At 39.4% G+C, this 20298-nt stretch overlaps 1 protein-coding gene across 1 annotated transcript in view; it reads left to right on the top strand.

Moving 5' to 3' along the window:
* OCA2 (OCA2 melanosomal transmembrane protein) overlaps window positions 1–20298 on the top strand; it is a 349097-nt gene that overhangs the window by 169120 nt on the left and 159679 nt on the right. Inside the window, 1 exon segment of the mRNA XM_010355208.2 lies at window positions 12786–12913. Within this exon segment, the coding sequence (XP_010353510.2) occupies window positions 12786–12913 (128 nt within the window).

The following is a 20298-nucleotide window of genomic DNA, read 5'->3' on the forward strand; positions in this document are numbered from 1 at the left end:
AGGCAGTTGATGGCCAGTACTCATGTAATATCCTCATGAAAGGGCGGCAGGCAGGGTGGTTTGTACTGTACACAGTGTGCAGAGTCCATCTGCGGGTTTTCCCGTTTGGAAGGATGAATATGAGATGAGTAACTGTTCAGATAGTCTCTGGAGATGCATCCTGTGTGCCTCAAGGCACATAGGTTAGTTCATCTTAATTGATCCGGACAGTATTGCCTTTGTTCAAAGTCAGTTATGCAGTGTCCAGGGCAAGGAACATGTACGGTATGTCTTTTATATAAAAGATGACAAGATTTCAAATAGAACAAAATTAAGTTACGTTTCTCAGTATATTAATCCAGTCACACTGTGGCAAGAGATTTCAAATAAATAAATCAGATCTGTTCATAATTAGCAAAAGCATTCCATCAGAAGCCTGAGCACGTCAGAGGAGTGCAACGTGGCAGCATGGAAGGAAATTCTTGCAGACTGGGGATTGAATCCTGACTTCACCCCAGCAAGCTGTGCAGCCTGCAGAAAACCAGTCCGTCTTCGGGAGCCTCAGTTTCCCCCTGGACTGGGGTGCTGAGAGATGCCCAGCAAATGCCTGTGCATAGGAGGCGGCTGGGGGACTGGCAGAATCCTTTTCCTACTTTCCTTTGAATCATGTTGCCCAGGGCTTTAGGAATGAGGGAAAAGAGGCTCCTTTAGCTATTTGTTCGGCATGGAACTTGACTCTGTTGGAGACACAAATGAAAGTACAGAGCCACTTATCTCTGATTTTTTTGCATTGAGAAATGGCAAAGCTCTTGGTGAGAGATTAATGCCCACTTGAGGAAAGGGTTTGATAGAAGCTCCACAGGATAAGACGGCTCACATAAATGGTACTTTTATCTGTATTCATCTCCACTCAACTGCATTTTTAATTTTTAGAAAAAGAGTCTGAATGACACGTTGTTAGAATTTGTAATCGAATGTGAAGCTGGAAACTGTGATGTTCCTGTCAGTGGCTTTTGCTTCCAGTACACTGTGGAAGAACCACTACCTCACCCTTTGTCGGTGTCGCTGAGGAGCCGGTGCTGAGCCGAGCAGCCTGGAGCATTGCTCACAGGGACCTGCGCTGTGTAGACGTGCGGCCTGGACTCAGAGCAGGACCAGGTGATACCAGGCAGATGGGCTTGTGCCCCAAAAACCCTGATTAGTGCCACTGGCTCTGCAGGCAGTGCGATCGAAAGTAAGAGGGAAATTGAGGTTTTGCAGGGACAAGGTCTTCATTCAATTGTAGACTATTGCAGGGAACTTTTCTTTTTTTTTTTTTTTTTTTTTTTTTTTTGAGATGGAGTCTCGCTCTATCGCCCGGGCTGGAGTGCAGTGGCCGGATCTCAGCTCACTGCAAGCTCCGCCTCCCGGGTTTACGCCATTCTCCTGCCTCAGCCTCCCGAGTAGCTGGGACTACAGGCGCCCGCCACCTCCCCCGGCTAGTTTTTTGTATTTTTTAGTAGAGATGAGGTTTCACCGTGTTAGCCAGGATGGTCTCGATCTCCTGACCTCGTGATCCGCCCGCCTCGGCCTCCCAAAGTGCTGGGATTACAGGCTTGAGCCACCGCGCCCGGCCAGCAGGGAACTTTTCTAACAAGACAAATATCCGTGACTCTGGAGCTTTTTCTGAAGTTGGATGGATGAGTGCTATGGCAGGAGTTCTGGCTGGAGGAAAGTGCAGGCCTCCACAATCGATAAGAGAAAGGAGAACTATCAAAAAGAGTCCTAAAGGACCTTCCAGCTTTTTGTCATGACTGAAATTTCTCTCAGAATCATGGAAAAGAACTTGTGTGCTTACTGACTTTTAGAGAGAGCTTCTGATTGCTATATGGCAGAGAAAACAAGGGATGCCATTTCTGGGGTCAAAAAGCTTTATCCAGGACAAGTGAAACTGGAGCAATTCTTTCTTCCTGAGAATTGAAAGAAAAGATGTGGTGATCTGTGTTAGAGGAGCGGCGAAGGAGTCACCGTCAGATGTGATGATCAGAGAAGCAAGTGTCTGTCTGTCTTCTGTACTGTGTGGTAGGTGCCCTGGAGAATTCAAAGAAAAGTAACATTCTGGTTCGGAGACAAAGCTAACATTAAGTAGAAAAATCAGGCCACTGCAGCCTCTTTGCTGAGAAATCTCACAGACTTCTCCCTTTCTAACACTGGGGTCCCAACATTTTTGCATGATATAAAACATGGCCTGCCTTTCACACGTTAAATGACAATGCCCTTCCCAACCCTGTCACCCTTTTTAAAATTTTCCTGTTGTAGTAAGAAAAATAATACGTCATATGCTTAAAAATATATAGTTAAAATGGCAAGGCTTGTGCGATACATGTATATCACATAAGATTGTGTATGCATATAAAGTATGTGATATGTATATGTATATAGATATGTATGTATCCACATGTGATATATACATATGTATCAGATACATATGTGGTATGTATATATCACATAAAATTTGTCATTTTAACCATTTTTAATTGTACTACTCAGTGGCATTAATTACATCACTGTCAGGCCTCTGAGCCCAAGGCCGCACGTATATGTCCAGAGGGCCTGAGGCAACCGAAAAGTACAAAAGAAGTGAAACAGCCAGCCCCTGTCTTAACTGATTGACCAGCCTTACGACATTCCATGATGACTTGTTCCTGCCCTGTCCCAACTGATGGATCGATGGACCTCGTGACATTCTTCATCTGGACAATGAGTCCTGTGATGTCTCCCCCATGCACCTTGTGACCCCTGCCCCTGCCCACAAGAGAAAAACCCCCTTTAACTGTAACTTTCCACTGCTTATCCCAGTCCTATAAAACTGCCCCATCCCTAACTCCCTTCGCTGACTCTCTTTTCGGACTCAGCCCGCCTACACCCAGGTGATTAAAAAGCTTTATTGCTGTTTGGTGGTCTCTTCACACGGATGGGTGTGACAGTCACCATCAAAGCCTATTTGGTGGTCTCTTCACACGGATGGGTGTGACAGTCACCATCAAAGCCTGTTTGGTGGTCTCTTCACACGGATGGGTGTGACAGTCACCATCAAAGCCTATTTGGTGGTCTCTTCACACGGATGGGTGTGACAGTCACCATCAAAGCCTGTTTGGTGGTCTCTTCACACGGATGGGTGTGACAGTCACCATCACCATTATCTCCAAAACATTTCATTAACCCCAAACAGAAACCCTATAATCATTAAGCAATAACTCTCCGTTTCACCCCCCACCCTGCCCACCCCGGTAATCTCTTAATCAACCTTCTGTCTGTTTAATGGAATCACATTCGTTTATTTCTGCTTTTGTCACTTTCGCTGTTGTAGCCTAGAAATCATTGCCAAGTCCAATAGACTGAATGTTTTCCTCCATGTTTTCTTTTAGGAGTTTTGTAGTATTAGACTTTATGTTTAGGTCTCTAATCTAGTTTGAGTTAATTTTTGTATATGTTGTAAGATGAGGGTCCAACTTTATTCTTTTGCATGCAGATACCAGTTTCCTCAACACCATTTGTTAAAGAGACTGTGATTGAGTAGTCCTGGCATTCTCATCAAAGATCATTTGACCATAAGCATATGCGTTTATTTCTGGGCTCCATATTCTATTCCATTAGCTGTTTTTTTTTTTTTTTTTTTTTTTTTTTTTCCTATTTTTGGTTGAACACTGAACGTTTGAATATTATATTGTGGTAAATCTAGAAATCAGTTTCACTCCCTTCCCCAGGGTTGTTATTATTATTCATTTTTATAATTGAAGGCTGGAGTAGTCTTGTTTGTTTTGTGACATTTCCAAACTATTTTTGAAAAGACTGTATTCCTCGTCATGTATGGTCACTGGAATCTCTGTTCCTTAGTGATTGCTTAGTGTGTTCGGCTGGTGTTTTGACAGAGCTTGATTTGAATTCCAGGAGCTTTAAAAGCAAACAAACCACCACAACAAAAATACCTCTTCCTGTTTTATAGATTGGCTCTGTGCTAGATAGAACCTTCCTTCAAAACTTAGCCAGGCTTGCACTGCGACTAGGCATCAGCACAAGCTGAAAGTTTTGGGCATTCTCCCGTCTTTTCTGAGCGGGGGCCTTTCCCTAGATAGGCATGTGGCTTTCTGTCTCTCTGCCTGCCCCCACCGCCCCCCACCTGCCCCGCTGTGCCCCATGTTTGCTTTTGAATATCTCAGTTTCACAAAGAAACTCTCCCCAGATTTTGCTCCTGTTCTTCGGTAGCCTGTTATATGCTTGTCTTTCCCCAGGCACCTGTGGTTTGGCTTGCAGTGCTTTTGAACAATGCCTGCCATTTTCCTGACCTGGGTTCTTCTGCCTCAGGTGAAACAGATGAATACCTTGCTGGTGCCTCAGCTACCCTCCAGCCAGGTTAGAACAGACATTCACAATAGTTTGCGAATAATGCTGCTCTTCTCTACCTGAACCAGGGGCAGGGTTCACCTCCTTTGTGGAACCTTCTCTCAGTCCCCATATATTGTTATTTTTTCTGGGTGCTCACCGGTGGTTTACATCTACCTACAGTATTGCATTAAGTATAACTTTATTTACATACGTGTGTTCTCCACTGGACGGCGAGGCCTTTGAAGTGGTGCCTTGCTTATATTCCCATCTATATCCCTTAAGTTCAGAGGCAGGTACAGAGCAGGTTTCCAAAAGTGGCATATAGAACAATTTGGATTTAGGGGACAACCAGTGAGGACCAGATGATCAGGAGTGTTTCCAGATATTGTGAGACAATGGTCTTGCAAAAGTAGAGAAATGGGTATACTTTGGAAAGCAGGAGGAACTGTAGGAGACAAAAGGGTAGTTTGGATACGTCTTCAAATTCTATACATCATATTCAATAACTGTCATTGTTTTCTATATTTAAGCCCTTGAAGGTAGAGTAAGAGTAATAGAAATAATTTGAAACAATCAGAACAGGTAATTTTTTTTTTTTTTTTTTTTTAAATGCAAGGTACAGCCCGGGCATGGTGGCTTATGCCTGTAATCCCAGCACTTTGGGAGGCCACGGCAGGTGGATCACCTGAGGTCAGGAGTTCGAGACCAGCCTGGCCAACATGGTGAAACCGCGTCTCTACTAAAAATACAAAAAATTAGCTGGATGTGGTGGTGGGCACTTGTAATCCCAGCTACTCAGGAGGCTGAGGCAGGAGAATCACTTGAACCCCGGAGGCAGAGGTTGCAGTGAGCTGAGATTGTGCCACTGCACTCCAGCCTGGGTGACAAGAGCAAAACTCCATTTCAAAAAAATTAAAATTAAAAATAAATAAATAAATAGATAAAATAAAATGCAAGGTATAGAATTGTCAAGAATTGTTTAACAGGATAGTTTATTCATCCAAGTAATTCTTATTTAAGAGATTTTTTCCTCCCCTCAAACATGTAAACAATTGAGATCTTAGTACTTTTTTTTTTTTTTTTTTAACTGAATAGTATTCTGCCTCTCCTAGTTGTAAACTAGCCTGATCCACTCTGGTCTTGGAGAACTCCTTTATCTTTTTGGTGGACCCTAACTTTAGTCTCGAACTCTTGAAAGTGGGAGATGGCTAGCTCTGTAATGCTTATAATGAAAGTCACACACATAACTATCAATCAGATCCATACTTAGTTGCGAGCAGGCATACATCAGTTTGTGCAACCTCTTTGGCTAATTTGATGATGCCCCAGTTCTTTGAACCTTTAGTGTTCTAAGCACATCTTGCATACCGTGTTTACTGGAGACAGCAAAAATATTCTAAGAAAATCCAGTGAACCTTAGAGTTGGAATCAGAGTGTTTAGAGACGAAGTGTCAGACCTTCGTCCTGATGAAGAGCCTGGCTCAGTCACCGCACTGAAGAGCTCCTTGAGCCTGTTGATCCTCGCTTACTCCTGACCTCCCAGCACCTCCCTCCTCAGGCAGTCTCTGACCTGTTTTCTGTCACTGTAGATTGAGTTGGTAAGCTTTTCCACAAAAGAGTAGACAGAAAACACTTGAGGCTTTTTAGCCTACATTCTCTCTCACAAATACTAAATGACTGGGTTGTGGTAAAGCAGTCACAGAGAGTATGTAAATGGATGGCTGTAGATGTGTTTCAATAAAATTATATTTCTAGAAACAAGCAGGGAGTCAGATTTGACCCATGGACTATAGCTTGTCAAACTCTGCTATTTACATTTTCTAGAACTTTATATTAAAAATGACATATATATGTATTTATTCCGGCTTTCATTCAGCATAATTATTATGAGATTCATCCATGTGGTAGCATACATCAATAATTCATTCCTGTTATTACTGAGTAGTATTCTATGGTTTGAATATGACACCATTTTTTTGGACATACATTCACCTGTTGATGGATATTTGAATCGTTTCCAGTTTTTGACCATCAGGACTAAGACTACAGTAAACATTGTGTTCGATTTTTTGTGTTACCTTATGCTTTAATTTCTCTTGGGTAAATACTTCAAAGTGGAATGGTGGGTTCATATTGGTGGGTGTGTGGATCATGTTTTTCAAAACTGCCACGCTGTTTTCCGGAATGGTTACACAATTTTGCACTCCCACCAGCAGTGCTTGAAAGTTCCTGTTCCTTCATCTCCTTGTCAACATTCACTTTAGTCAGTGTTTTTTATTTTACATATTCGAAGGTAGATGGTGAAATGTCATTGTGGTTTTACTCCACGTTTCCCTAATGGCTAGTGGTATTTGACCATCTTTTCATGTACACATTTGCCAGTGTTCTGTCTTCTTTGTTGAAGTGTCCGTTTAAAATATTTCCCATTTTAATTGGGTTGTTTGTTTACTTGTTGAATTTTGAGAATTAAAATATATATATATATATTCTAGATATTAGTCTTTATCACATAGATGATTTGGAAATATTTTCTCCCAGTTTGTGGCTTTTCTCTACTTTTACTTGACAGTGCCCTTTGAAAAACAAGCATTTGTAATTTTGATAAAGTCCAATTAATATGATTTTCTTTTCATATATTATGTTTTTAGTGTTATATCTAAGAAAACCTTTAACTCAGGGTCAGAGATTTCTTCCTGTATTTTCTTCCAGAAGTTTTATAGTTATGTTTTACATTTAGGCCTATAATCCATTTGTATTAAATTTTGTATATGATTAGTGAACAGATCAAAGTAAAAGTTCTTTTGCATGTGAATATCCAACTGTTCCAGCACCATATGTGGAAAAGACTTCTCCTTCTAATGGTATTAAACCACCATTGAATCTATGCAAAAAAGTCAATGGACCAGAAATATATGGGTATATTTTTGGATTCTCCATTGATCAATTTATTCTGATGCAATATCACACTGTTTTTATTGCTGTTGCTGTGTAATAAATCTTGAAGTAAGATAATGTATATTCTCAAACTTTGTTCTTCTTTTACACAAGTTGTATTGGTTATTCTAGTCCTTTGCATTCTTATGTGACTTTTAGAATCAGTTTGTTAATTTCTACACAAAGGAGTGCTGGGATTTATACAAAACATTCTTAGGAAAAATGAAAGAACACATAAATAATTGGAGCTATATACTGTGTTTATAGATCAGAAGCTCCTATATTGTTAAAATGTTAATTTTTCCCAAATTAATTCATACATACCTCTCTGCCTCAAAGGAGTCCACCCTCTAGTTCCTGATGTTAATGGCCATATATGTTATATTACAAGGAACTTTGCAGGTGGATTTAGGTTATAAACCTTCATAAAGGGAGATTTTTCTGGATTATCCAGGTAGATCCAATGTAATCACAAGGGCCCTTAAAAATAAAGTGAAAGATAGAAGAGCCAGTTAGAGAACTGTGACAGGCGAAGAGGCAGGAGAGATTTGAAGTGTGAGAGGGACATTGCTGGCTTTGAAGATGGAGGAATGGAGGCATGAGGCTGGGAATGTGGGTGCCTCTGGAAGCTCAGCACAGCTTTTGGGTGACAGCCAGTAAGGAAACAGGGGCCTTAGTCTTACAGCTGCAGGGAACTGGATTATGTCAACGCCTGAATGAGCAGAGAAACACATCCTCCCCTAGAGCCTCCAGACGGGAACGCAGCCCTGCCAACACTGTGGCTGTGACTTCATGAGACTCAAAGCAGACATTCGGCTGTAAACCAGCATCCTCTGACCTATGAAAACCATGATCTAATAAATAGGTGTTATTTCAAGCCACTATGTTTATTTTTTATTTTTTATTATACTTTAAGTTCTAGGGTACATGTGCACAACGTGCAGGTTTGTTACATATGTATACATGTGCCATGTTGGTGTGCTGCACCCATTAACTCGTCATTTACATTAGGTATATCTCCTAATGCTTTCCCTTCCCTGTCCCCCACCCCGGGTGTGTGGTGTTCCCCACCCTGTGTCCAAGTGTTCTTATTGTTCAATTCCCACCTGTGAGTGAGAACATGCAGTGTTTGGTTTTCTGTTCTTGGCGATAGTTTGCTCGGAATGATGGTTTCCAGCTTCATCCATGTCCCTGCAAAGGACATGAACTCATCCATTTTTATGACTGCATAGTATTCCACGATGTACATGTGCCACATTTTCTTAATCCAGTCTATCATTGATGGTCATTTGGGTTGGTTCCAAGTCTTTGCTATTGTGAACAGTGCTGTAATAAACATATGTGTGTATGTGTCTTTATAGCAGCATGATTTATAATCCTTTGGGTGTATGCCCAGTAGTGGGATTGCTGGGTCAAATGGTATTTCTAGTTCTAGATCCTTGAGGAATCGCCACACTGTCTTCCACAATGGCTGAACTAGTTTACAGTCCCACCAACAGTGCAAAAGTGTTCCTATTTCTCCACATCCTCTCCAGCACCTGTTGTTTCCTGATTTTTTTAATGATTGCCATTCTAACTGGTTTGAGATGGTATCTCATTGTGGTTTTGATTTGCATTTCTCTGATGACCAGTGATGATGAGCGTTTTTTCACATCTCTGTTGGCTGCATAAATGTCTTCTTTTGAGCAGTGTCTGTTCATATCCTTCGCCCACTTTTTGATGGGGTTGTTTGATTTTTTCTTGTAAATTTGTTTAAGTTCTTTGTAGATTCTGAATATTAGCCCTTTGTCAGATGGGTAGATTGCAAAAATTTTCTCCCATTCTGTAGGTTGCCTGTTCACTCTGATGGTAGTTTCTTTTGCTGTGCAGAAGCTCTTTAGTTTAATTAGACCCCATTTGTCAATTTTGTCTTTTGTTGCCATTGCTTTTGGTGTTTTAGACACAAGTCTTTGCTCATGCCTATGTCCTGAATGGTATTGCCTAGGTTTCCTTCTAGGGTGTTTATTGTTTTAGGTCTGGCATTTACGTCTTTAATCCATCTTGAATTAATTTTTGTAAAAGGTGTAAGGAAGGGATCCAGTTTCAGCTTTCTATATATGACTAGCCAGTTTTCCCAGCACCATTTATTAAATAGGGAATCCTTTCCCCATTTCTTGTTTTTGTCAGGTTTATCAAAGATCAGATGGTTGTAGATGTGTGGTATTATTTCTGAGGACTCTGTTCTGTTCCGTTGGTCTATATCTCTGTTTTGGTACCAGTACCATGCTGTTTTGGTTCCTGTAGCTTTGTAGTACAGTTTGAAGTCAGGTAGCGTGATGTCTCCAGCTTTGTTCTTTTGGGTTAGGATTGTCTTGGCAATGCAGGTTCTTTTTTGGTTCCATATAAACTTTAAAGTAGTTTTTTCCAATTCTGTGAAGAAAATCATTGGTAGCTTGATGGGGATGGCATTGAATCTATAAATTACCCTGAGAAGTATGGCCGTTTTCACGATACTGATTCTTCCTATCCACGAGCATGGAATGTTCTTCCATTTGTTTGTGTCCTCTTTTATTTTGTTGAGCAGTGGTTTGTAATTCTCCTTGAAGAGGTCCTTCACATCCCTTGTAAGTTGGATTCCTAGGTATTTTATTTTCTTTGAAGCAATTGTGAATGGGAGTTCACTCGTGATTTGGCTGTTTGTCTGTTATTGGTATATAAGAATGCTTGTGATTTTTGCACATTGATTTTGTATCCTGAGACTTTGAGGAAGTAGCTTATCAGCTTAAGGAGATTTTGGGCTGAGACGATGGGATTTTCTAAATACGCAATCATGTCATCTGCAAACAGGGACAATTTGACTTCCTCTTTTCCTAATTGAATACCCTTTATTTCTTTCTCCTGAGTGATTGCTCTGGCCAGAACTTCCAACACTATGTTGAATAGGAGTGGTGAGAGAGGGCATCCCTGTCTCATGCCGGTTTTCAAAGGGAATGTCAAGCCACTATGTTTATGATCATTTGTTATGGCAGCTGTTGAAAACAAGTACACATTTTTGTGTCTATAGAATCTATAGTCATGCCACCGAACTTATTCTTGATATTGGCAATTTTGTTTTCTCACTTGGTCTCTTCAGATAGGCTAAAAGTTTTTTTTTTTTTTTTTTTTTTTTTTGAGACAGAGTCTCGCTCAGTCGCCCAGTCTGGAGTGCAGTGGTGTGATCTTGGCTCACTGCAAGCTCCGCCTCCCGGGTTCACGCCATTTTCCTGCCTCAGCCTCCCCAGTAGCTGGGACTACAGGCGCCCGCCGCCACGCCCGGCTAATTTTTTGCATTTTCAGTAGAGACGGGGTTTCACCGTGTTAGCCAGGATGGTCTTGATCTCCTGACCTCGTGATCCACCTGCCTTGGCCTCCCAAAGTGCTGGGATTACAGGCGTGAGCCACTGCGCCTGGCCTAGGCTAAAAGTTGACTGATCTTACTGAGCTTTTGAAAGAACCAGGTTTTGGTATCTTTGCTTTTCTCTAACATTTTTTTTCCCTTTTCTATTTCATTGATTTCTGCTCCAATCTTTATTATTTCTTTTCTTCTACTTAGTTTGGGTTTCATTTGCTCTAACCAGTAAGGAAAAAAATAACCAGAGCATTTAAGCAAAAACTTTATGAAAGAAGATATATGGATGGCAAATAAGTAAAAGATGCTGAATGTCAGCTCGGCATGGTAACTCATGCCTTTAATTCCAGTACTTTGGGAGGCCAAGGTGGGCTCGAGGGCAGGAGTTCGTGACCAGCGTGGCCAACATGGTAAAACCCTGTCTCTACTGAAAATACAAAAATTAGCTGGGCAGGGTGGTGCACACTTGTAATCCCAGCTACTTGGGAGGCAAAGGCAGGAGCATTGCTTGAACCTGGTAGACGGAGGTTGCAGTGAGCCAAGATTGCAGCACTGTGCTCCAGCCTGGGCCACAGAGTGAGACTCCATCTCAAAAAAATAAAAATAAAAATAAAAAGGATGCTCAATGTCATTAATCATGAGAGAAATGCAATTGGAAACCACAGTAAGATCCCACTACACGTCCATTATAATGTCTAAAATCAGAAAGGCTGATCAAGTTTTGGTGAAGATGTAAGAACTGGAATTCTCATACGCTGCTGGTGGGATTGTAAAATGAGGAAATTATTTTGGAAAATAGTTTTGCAGTTTCCTGAAGCATAAATGTTTCATATAACATTGCGTAGTATTAACCTATCATATATCCAACCGTCTCATTCCCTAGGTATTAGCCAAGGGAACTGAAAGCATATGTACATACAAAGACTTGTATATGAATGTTCACAGCATGTTTATTTGAAATAGCTGACACTGGAAACAATCCACGTGTCCATTAATAGGTGAATGATATGTACATGGTAATATATCCACACACTAGCATACTACTGCACATTAAAAAAGGATGAACTGCTGACTCACACACTAACAGTGAAGGATCTTTTTTTTTTTTTGAGACAGAGTTTCACTCTTGTTGCCCAGGCTGGAGTGCAATGGCACGATCTCAGCTCACCGCAACCTCCACCTCCCATGTTCAAGCGATTCTCCTGCCTCAGCCTCCCAAACAGTTGGGATTATAGGCATGCGCCACCACATCTGGCTAATTTTGTGTTTTTAGTAGAGACAGGGTTTCTCCATGTTGGTCAGGATGGTCTCGAACTCCCAATCTCAGGTGATCTGCCCACTTGGGCCTGCCAAAGTGATGGGATTACAGGCGTGAGCCACCGCGCCTGGCCAACAGTGAAGGATCTTAACATGGTTATGCTGAATATTGATTGTTTTTGTCTGGATGATCTGTCTATTGAGAAATAGTCAGACAAAAAAACACAACTGGCTGGGCGTGGTGGCGTGTGCCTGTAATCCAAGCACTTTGGGAGGTGGAGGTAGGTGGATCACTTGAGGCCAGGAGTTTGATACCAGCCTGGCCAACATAGCGAAACCTTGTCTCTACTAAAAATGCAAAAAATTAACTGGTGTGATGGCATGCACCTGCAATCCCAGCTACTTGGGAGGCTGAGGCTCCCCAGCTTGGGCCCGGGAGGTGGAGGTTGCAGTGGGTCGAACTGCAGCCCAACCTCGGCGACTGAGCAAAACTATGTCTCAAGAAACCCCCCCAAACAACAACAACAAAAAACAGTGGTGTAATTTACAGAAAACCTGCATTTATAGAAAATGTAAACCAATCTATAGTGAAAGAAAAGAGAAGAATGGCTTACTAGGAGTGTGGGGGTTGACAAGAGGAGCTAGAGGAGGTGCAAGAGCGTAGGCATGAATAAACTCCTAGGGTCAATGGCCGTGTTCGTTATCTTGATGACAGTATTGGTTTCATGAGTATACGTATATCCAAATAGAAATTATATGCATTTTAAATGTATGAAGTTTGTAGTATGACAATTATTCTTGAAAAAGGCAACCAGAAGATAAAAAAAAGAATTGGTGTGTTAACAGTGGAACTATATCTCCATGTCTGTTTACTTATTTGCAGGATGGATTGCTATTCTGGGTGCCATCTGGTTGCTAATTTTAGCTGATATTCATGATTTTGAGATAATTCTACACAGAGTGGAATGGGCAACACTTCTGTTTTTCGCAGCGCTCTTTGTTCTGATGGAGGTAAGATTTTAGAACTTTTGCCATATGGCATTTTACCTGATTTTGTATTTCATATTTTGTTTGGTGAATGAAGAAAGGCTACATCTATAACTCTTTCCTCATATTCTATAAGTGGAAAACAATGGAGGTTGTAATTGGACTATTTTAAGTTAACCAGCTTTACCTTAGCCACTAGGAGATTTCTGGCAGCACTGCTTATTTTTTTTTCATGAATTATCTTTGTGATTTGTAAACTCATTCTAATTTCATTTTCTATCAAATATGATTTGCTGTAAGTTGAGTCTGGAGCTAAATTACTTATAACAGCAAGTTTACGAGGTAGTGTGACCTGAATCTGTTTCATTTTGTGTAATATTTGAGTACAGTTTCTGTTATCATGGAAAAGACTACATCAGCGATGTGTATGGTTTCCGTTACAATTGTTACAAAATTACTCACAATACTTTTAAATCTTGAGACTTCATTTACAAACTTGTGTCCTCCTCAAACAGAAAGATTTACTAACACAGAAAGATAATACTCCTCAAACTATTCCCCCAGCACCACTTCTTTGCATTTCTTCAGTTTAACATGTAATGTGCTTTCATTTTCATTAAGCTAGAAATATTTTCCAATTTTCCATATAATTTCTTTTTTTGACTTATGGGTTATTTCAAAGTATGTTTTGAAGTTTCCAAATATTGGTGGATTGCCCATGTTTCTTTATGTTTTTGACTTATTTAATTCAGTTGTGGTCACAGGACATACGTTGCACAATTGCAGTCCTTTTAATTATTTTAAGACTTGTTTTATGGTCTAGCATTTGATCTGTCTTGGAGAATATTCTACTCGTGATGTGTGTTCTGCAGCTGTTCTGTGGAGCATTCTATGAGTGTCAAATTTGTCCTGCTTGTTAACCGCTCTGTTTTTCTCTTGCACATTGCCTCTGATATTCTGTGAAACTGTTCTTTCAGTGATTGAGAGAAGGGTATTGCAGTCTTCAACGATTTTGTTGGATTGGGTACTTTTCCTTTCAAGTGTGTCAGCTTTTGCTTCATGTATCTTGAGGATCGGTTGTTAAGTGTATATACTTTTATAATTATTACATCATCCAAATGAATTGAACTTTATCATTACTAAATGTCTCTTTTTCTCTGGTAATATTTTTGTCTTAGGGTCTATTTGCCTGATACTGGTATAGCCACTTCGGCCCACTTTTATTAACTGTTTGCATGAGTTATCATTTTAAAAATGATAAAATCTAGCCTGACAATTTCTACATTTTAACTGAAATGTTCAATCCACTCACATTTAATACAGTTACTCATATGCTTGGCTTTGTGTCTGCTACTTTGCTATTTTCACTATATCTCGTATCTTTTTTCCTCTCTTTATCTTTTACTGCTTTCTTACTGTGTTAAATTATATTTTCTTATATACATTTTAATTCTCTTCTGTTTCTTTTTTAAAAAAAGAACTATGTTTTTGAGTTATTTTATTTTTGATTGCTCCAAGGGTTAAACTGTACATCTTAGTTTAATACGATCTGTACTGGATTAATACTAACTTACTTCGTGGAGAATACAGACATCATGTTCCAGTATAGCTCCATTTGTCCTCCCTTGTTTGTGCTTTGATGGTCACATATGTTATACTTCTACTTTATATGCCTAACGTATATAATCGTTTTATCATTTCAATTATTTTATGCAATGTATTTTATATTAAAGAGAAAAAAGGAAAATGATAAAAAAAAGACATACAGTTGACCCTTGAACAACATGGATTTGAATTGCATTGGGTCCACTTATATGGAGATCTTTTTCAATAAATGTCTAGGAAATTTTTTTGGAGATTTGTGACAATTTAAAAAAACTCACAGATGAACTGCATAGCTTAGAAATATTGAAAAAAATTAAGTCAAAGTTAGGTGTGTCACACAGACCAATGGAACAGAACAGAGAGCCCAGAAATAAGGCCATACACCTATGACCATCTGATCTTTGACAAAGCTGACCAAAACAAGCAGTGGGGAAGGCACTCTCTGCTCAATAAATGGTGCTGGGAGAACTGGCTACCCACATGCGGAAGATTGAAATCAGACCTCTTCCTTACACCGTACAAAAATCAACTCAAGATGGATTAAAGACTTAAACCTAAACCCCAAACTATAAAACCCTGGGAGACAATCTAGGCAGTACCTTTCTGTACATAGGCACGGGCAAAGATTTCATGATGAAGGTGCCAAAAGCAATTGCAACAAAAGCAAAAATTGACAAATGGGATCTATTAAACTAAAGAGCTTCTGCACAGCAAAAGGAGCTATCAACAGAGTAAACAGACAACGTACAGAATGGGAGAAAATTTTTGCAAACTATGCATCTCTGACAAAGGTCTAATAGGAACCAGTGTCTATAAGGAACTTACGCAAATTTACAAGAAAAAAAAACCCAACAGCTGCATTAAAAAGTGAGGAAAGGACATGAACAGATACTTTCAAAAGAAGACATACATGCAGCCAATAAGCATATGATAAAAGCTCAGTATCACCAACCATTAGAGAAATGTGAATCAAAACTACAATGCTATACCATCTCACACCAGTCATATAGCTATTATTAAAGACTCAACAAATAACACATGCTAATGAAGTTGCAGAGAAAAGGGATCACTTATACACTGCTGGCGGGAGTGTCAATTAGTTCAACCATTGTGGAAAGCAGTGTGGTGATTCCTTAAAGAGCTAAAAACTGAATTGCCATTTGACTCAGGAAATTCCATTGCTGGGTATATACCAAAAGGAATATAAATTCTTGTGCTGTAAGACATATGCACATGTGTGTTAATTGCAGCATTATTCACAATAGTAAAGACATGGAATCGATCTAAATGTCCATCAGTGGTAGACTGGATAAAGAAAAGTGGTACATACACACCATGGAACACTCTGCAGCCATTAAAAAGAATGAGATAATATCTTTTGCGGAAACATGGATGGAGCCAGAGGCCATTATCTTTAGCAAACTAATACAGGAACAGAAAACCAAATACCACATGTTTCCACTTACAAGTGGGAGCTGAATGATGAGAACACATGGACCCAAAGAGGGGAACAGCAGACACTGGGGCCTGCTGGAGGATGAAAGTGGGAGGAGGGAGAGGTTCGGGAAAAATAAGTAATGGGCGCAATACCTGGGTGACAAAATAATCTGTACAGCACACTCCTGTGACCTGAGTCTACCTACGTAACAAACCTGCACATGTTCCCCTGAACTTAGAAGTTAAAAAAAGTTGTCCTTTGAACCAGTTATTAAAAAAAATGATGGTGGGTTGTGAGTGGCCAGGGGTCAAAATAAGCACATGGGAGAGACACAGAAACACACACACACACACACACACACACACACACACACCCCAAACAAAAAACCACAAAAGGCAAGTCATGAATGCATACAATTTTTGTAGATACTAGTCTATGTTATTTACTCCTATAAAATATACACAAATCTATTATACAACATTGAAATTGATCAAAGCTTACGCAAACACAGATAGTACATGGTACCATTCACAGCCAAGGGAAATGTAAACACATGTAAAGATGCAGCATTCAATCATAACCGTGTGAAGTTAACTGTGGTACATACTATGCTACTGTAATAATTTCACAGCCACCTCCTGTTGCTCTTGCAGTGAGTGAGGATCTACTTAAGATGCCACGTGATGCTGATCATCTCCTCCTGAGTGGTTCACCCCTTCAGTAAATTGCCTATTGCAGTAAAATGTGATCTCTCAATTCCCATGTGTTTCTTGTGTTTAGTGCAATGCTGTAAACCTTGAATGACACGTGGGACCCATAGCAAGTGCCACTAGTGATGCTGCAGAAGCAGAGAAAAGTCGTAACATTACAGGAGAAAGTTGGATTGCTTGATATGTACCATAGATTGTAGTCTGCAGCTGCACTTGCCTAGTATTTCCGACAGATGATTCACCTTGTAAACAGATGGTGTAAACTTATGGTATTGATAAATACAGTACTGTAAATGTATTTTTTCTTTCTTATGATGGTCTTAATAACATTTTCTTTTCTGTAGCTTACTTTATTGTAAGAATAGAGTGTGTAAAACATATAACATACAAAATACGTGTTCCAGGAGTTTGAGACCAACCTGGGTAACATAGTGAGACTTTGTCTGTATAAAAGTATTAAAAAATTAGCTGGCACGGTGTTGCATGCCTGTAGTCCCAGCTACTCGGGAGGCTGATGTGGGAGGAGCACTTGAACCTGGGAGGTTGAGACTACAGCGAGTTGTGATTGTGCCACTGCACACCAGCCTGGATGACAGAGCAAGACTGTCTCAAAACAAAACAGAAGAAAATGAAATATGTGTTAATTGACTGTTTATGTTATTGACAAGACTCCCAGTCAATAGTAGGCTATTAGTAGTTAAGATTTGGGGGAGTCAAAATCTATACACAGATTTTCAACTTTGTAGGGGGCTGGTGCCCCTAAAATCCACGTTGTTTGAGGGTCAGGTTGTGTGTGTGTGTGTGTGTGTTTGTATGTATCTTTCCTACAATTCTTTACTTCTTTGTATGGATTTAAGTTGCCACATGATGTCAGCCTGAAGAATTTCCATTAGTATATCTTGTAAAGCAAATCTGTTGGAAACAAATTCTCTCTTTGTTTATATGTGAATGCCTTTATTTTGTCTTTTTAAAGTATAGTTTTTTTTCACTTATATAAGAATACTTGTTAGTTTTTTTTTTTTCTTTCACCAGTCCAAATCTGTCATTCTGACTTTGGGTCTCCATTGCTTCTTATGAGAAATTAGCTGTTAATCATTGCTTTCCTCCTGTGCACATTGAGTCATTTTTCTGTTGCTGCTTTTGGGGCTTTACTTTGTCTTTCAGTAGTGTGACTATGATGCATCTAGGTGTGGATCTTTTTGTGTTTATCCTATTTATGTGTGTTTTGAAATTTTTAGCTTTTAAGATCTTTAGATTAATTTTGAAATTAATTTTGGGTATTTGGATAGTTTTTGGTTACTATTTTTCACATATATTATTGTCTTTTTTAAAAAAAATATTATTATCTTCCTTTTCTGGGATTCCTATTACAGACATGTTGGTTTGCTTGATTGTGTCCCACAGGTTTTGATACTTTATTCATTTTTCTTCTTTCCTTTTTCTTCTGTGTTCTTCAGATTGAATAATTTCCATTGATCTATTTTAATTTTTGATGTGTAATTTTTATGTCATCTCACATATTCTATTGAGTCCCTCTAATACATTTTTCGTTTCACTTATATTATTCAATTCCAGAATTTCCATTCTGTTGTCTTAAAAATAATTTTTATCTCCTGTGATATTCTCTACTTAATGCATCATTGTCACCATTTTTCATGTTTTAAAGCATGATTCTTTAATTCTCTGAACATATTTAAAATTCTGCTCTGAAGTCTTCCCTAACTTCAGCATCCAGGCTCCCCTCACAGATAGTTACGATTGGCCGTTTCTACCCCAGAGCAGGGGTCACGCTTTCCTTCATTTTTGTCATATCTTGTAATTTTTGTAAAAAAATTGGAAAGTTTAGATAATGTATTTTAGCAACTATAGATGCCGATTTATCTCCCTGAATTTGTTATTGATTTCATTTGTATGAAATAAGTATAAAATGTCCTTCTTTGACCCTAAAAACAATTTTTGTCTTAAGGTCAGTTTTGTCTGACGTCAGCGTAGTTTCTCCAGCTCTTTTGTCGCCGTTGTTACTATTACGTGGTCTTTGTCCATCTTTTCTCTTTCGATCTGTCGGGGTCTTTCAATCTACTGTGGCAGCGGTAAGCTCTTGTAGACAGCATACAGTTGACTCACATTTAAAAAATCCACTTAGCCCATACCTGCCCTTTAATTGGTATATTTATTCCATTTACAGTCTGTGTAAAGACTAAGAAGGTAGTATTTGTATCTGACATTTTTCTATTTGTTTTTTTCCTTATCTTTAACTGTCTCTTTCCCTGGTCTCTCTGTTAAGGCATCTGTCTTTGCTGATATCACATACAACCTTCAGGCTTCACTAATTCCCAGCTGATTGCTCTATTTAAGTCTTAAGTTTTTAAGAATAGTTTTAGGTTCACAGCAAAATGGAGAGGAAGGTAAAGTGATTTTCCATATAGTCCAACCCCCACACACGCATAGCTTCCCCCATTATTAACTTCCTCCATCACAGTGGTGCAGGTGTTACGATTTGTGAATCTAAATTGATGCATTATAGTCATCCAGAGTCCATAGTTTATATTAGTGCTCATTCTTGGTTCTTGGTGTCATACACCCTGTGGGTTTGGACAAAGGTGTAATGACATGTATCCATCCTTGTGGTATTGTACAGAGTAGTTCCTCTGCCCTAAAATTCCTCTATGCTCCACTTGTTCGTCCCTTCTTCTCCCCCAGCCCCTGGAAATCATTGTTCTTTTTCCTGTTTCCATAGTTTTGAATTTTCCAGAATGTCTTATAGTTGGAATAGTACAGTATGTGGTCTTTTCACATTGGCCTCTTTCATTTAGAGTAATATGCATTTAACTTTCCTTCTTGTCTTTTCATGGTTTAACAGCTCATTTCTTTTTAGCTCTGAATAACATTCCATTGTCTGGATGTACCACACTTTATTGATTCACCCACCATGATTTAAGGACATATTGGTGGCTTCCACGTTCTGGCAATTTTAAATAAAGCTGCTACGAACATCTATGTGCAACTTTTTGTGTGGACGTAAATCTTCCAATCCTTTGGGATTTCCTTTGGGAAAAATGAAGGAGTGTGGCCAGATGATACTGCACCACCTAGAGTGCTCCAAAGTTGCTGAAGTCCTTAGCATATATTCCAGGAACTTATGGAATCAATCGAGACTGTTCTTGTGTGTCTTTACTACCCAGTACCTAGCACCTCCTCATGTAATTGTGGGTATGAGAGTAATCATGATTATTTGAGGAGAACTATATGATGTTTATCTTCTTGGCTATTTTATTTATACATCATGTTTGATTTCTTTAATTTTTTTTTCTGTGTATCTTCTTCATAGTTTATTTCACTCTCCCTAATTGCCTTTTAATATTTTTTTCTTTTCTCCATGCCAACCTAGGCAATTAGGGGAACCAAACTGAGCATCTTGATTCAGTTACTTTGACACTGGGAAAGGCTATTTTGTCTCACTTCTCATTCTATTCATTGTTATACTGCAGTATCCTAATGATAAGTATCAGGCAGTTTCAGCATGTGAGCACTAAACTGGGACAATTTATCCAGCTGCTTCCTTTAGGATCTGTATCCAATAGTGCAGGTACATGTAGCATTGGTTTTATTCATATCGGTAAGTCAGAATACAATTTTGTAAAATGTCTTTCTGTTGA

Source organism: Rhinopithecus roxellana, chromosome 5, assembly GCF_007565055.1.
Source record: "Rhinopithecus roxellana isolate Shanxi Qingling chromosome 5, ASM756505v1, whole genome shotgun sequence".
Lineage (NCBI taxonomy): Eukaryota > Metazoa > Chordata > Mammalia > Primates > Cercopithecidae > Rhinopithecus > Rhinopithecus roxellana.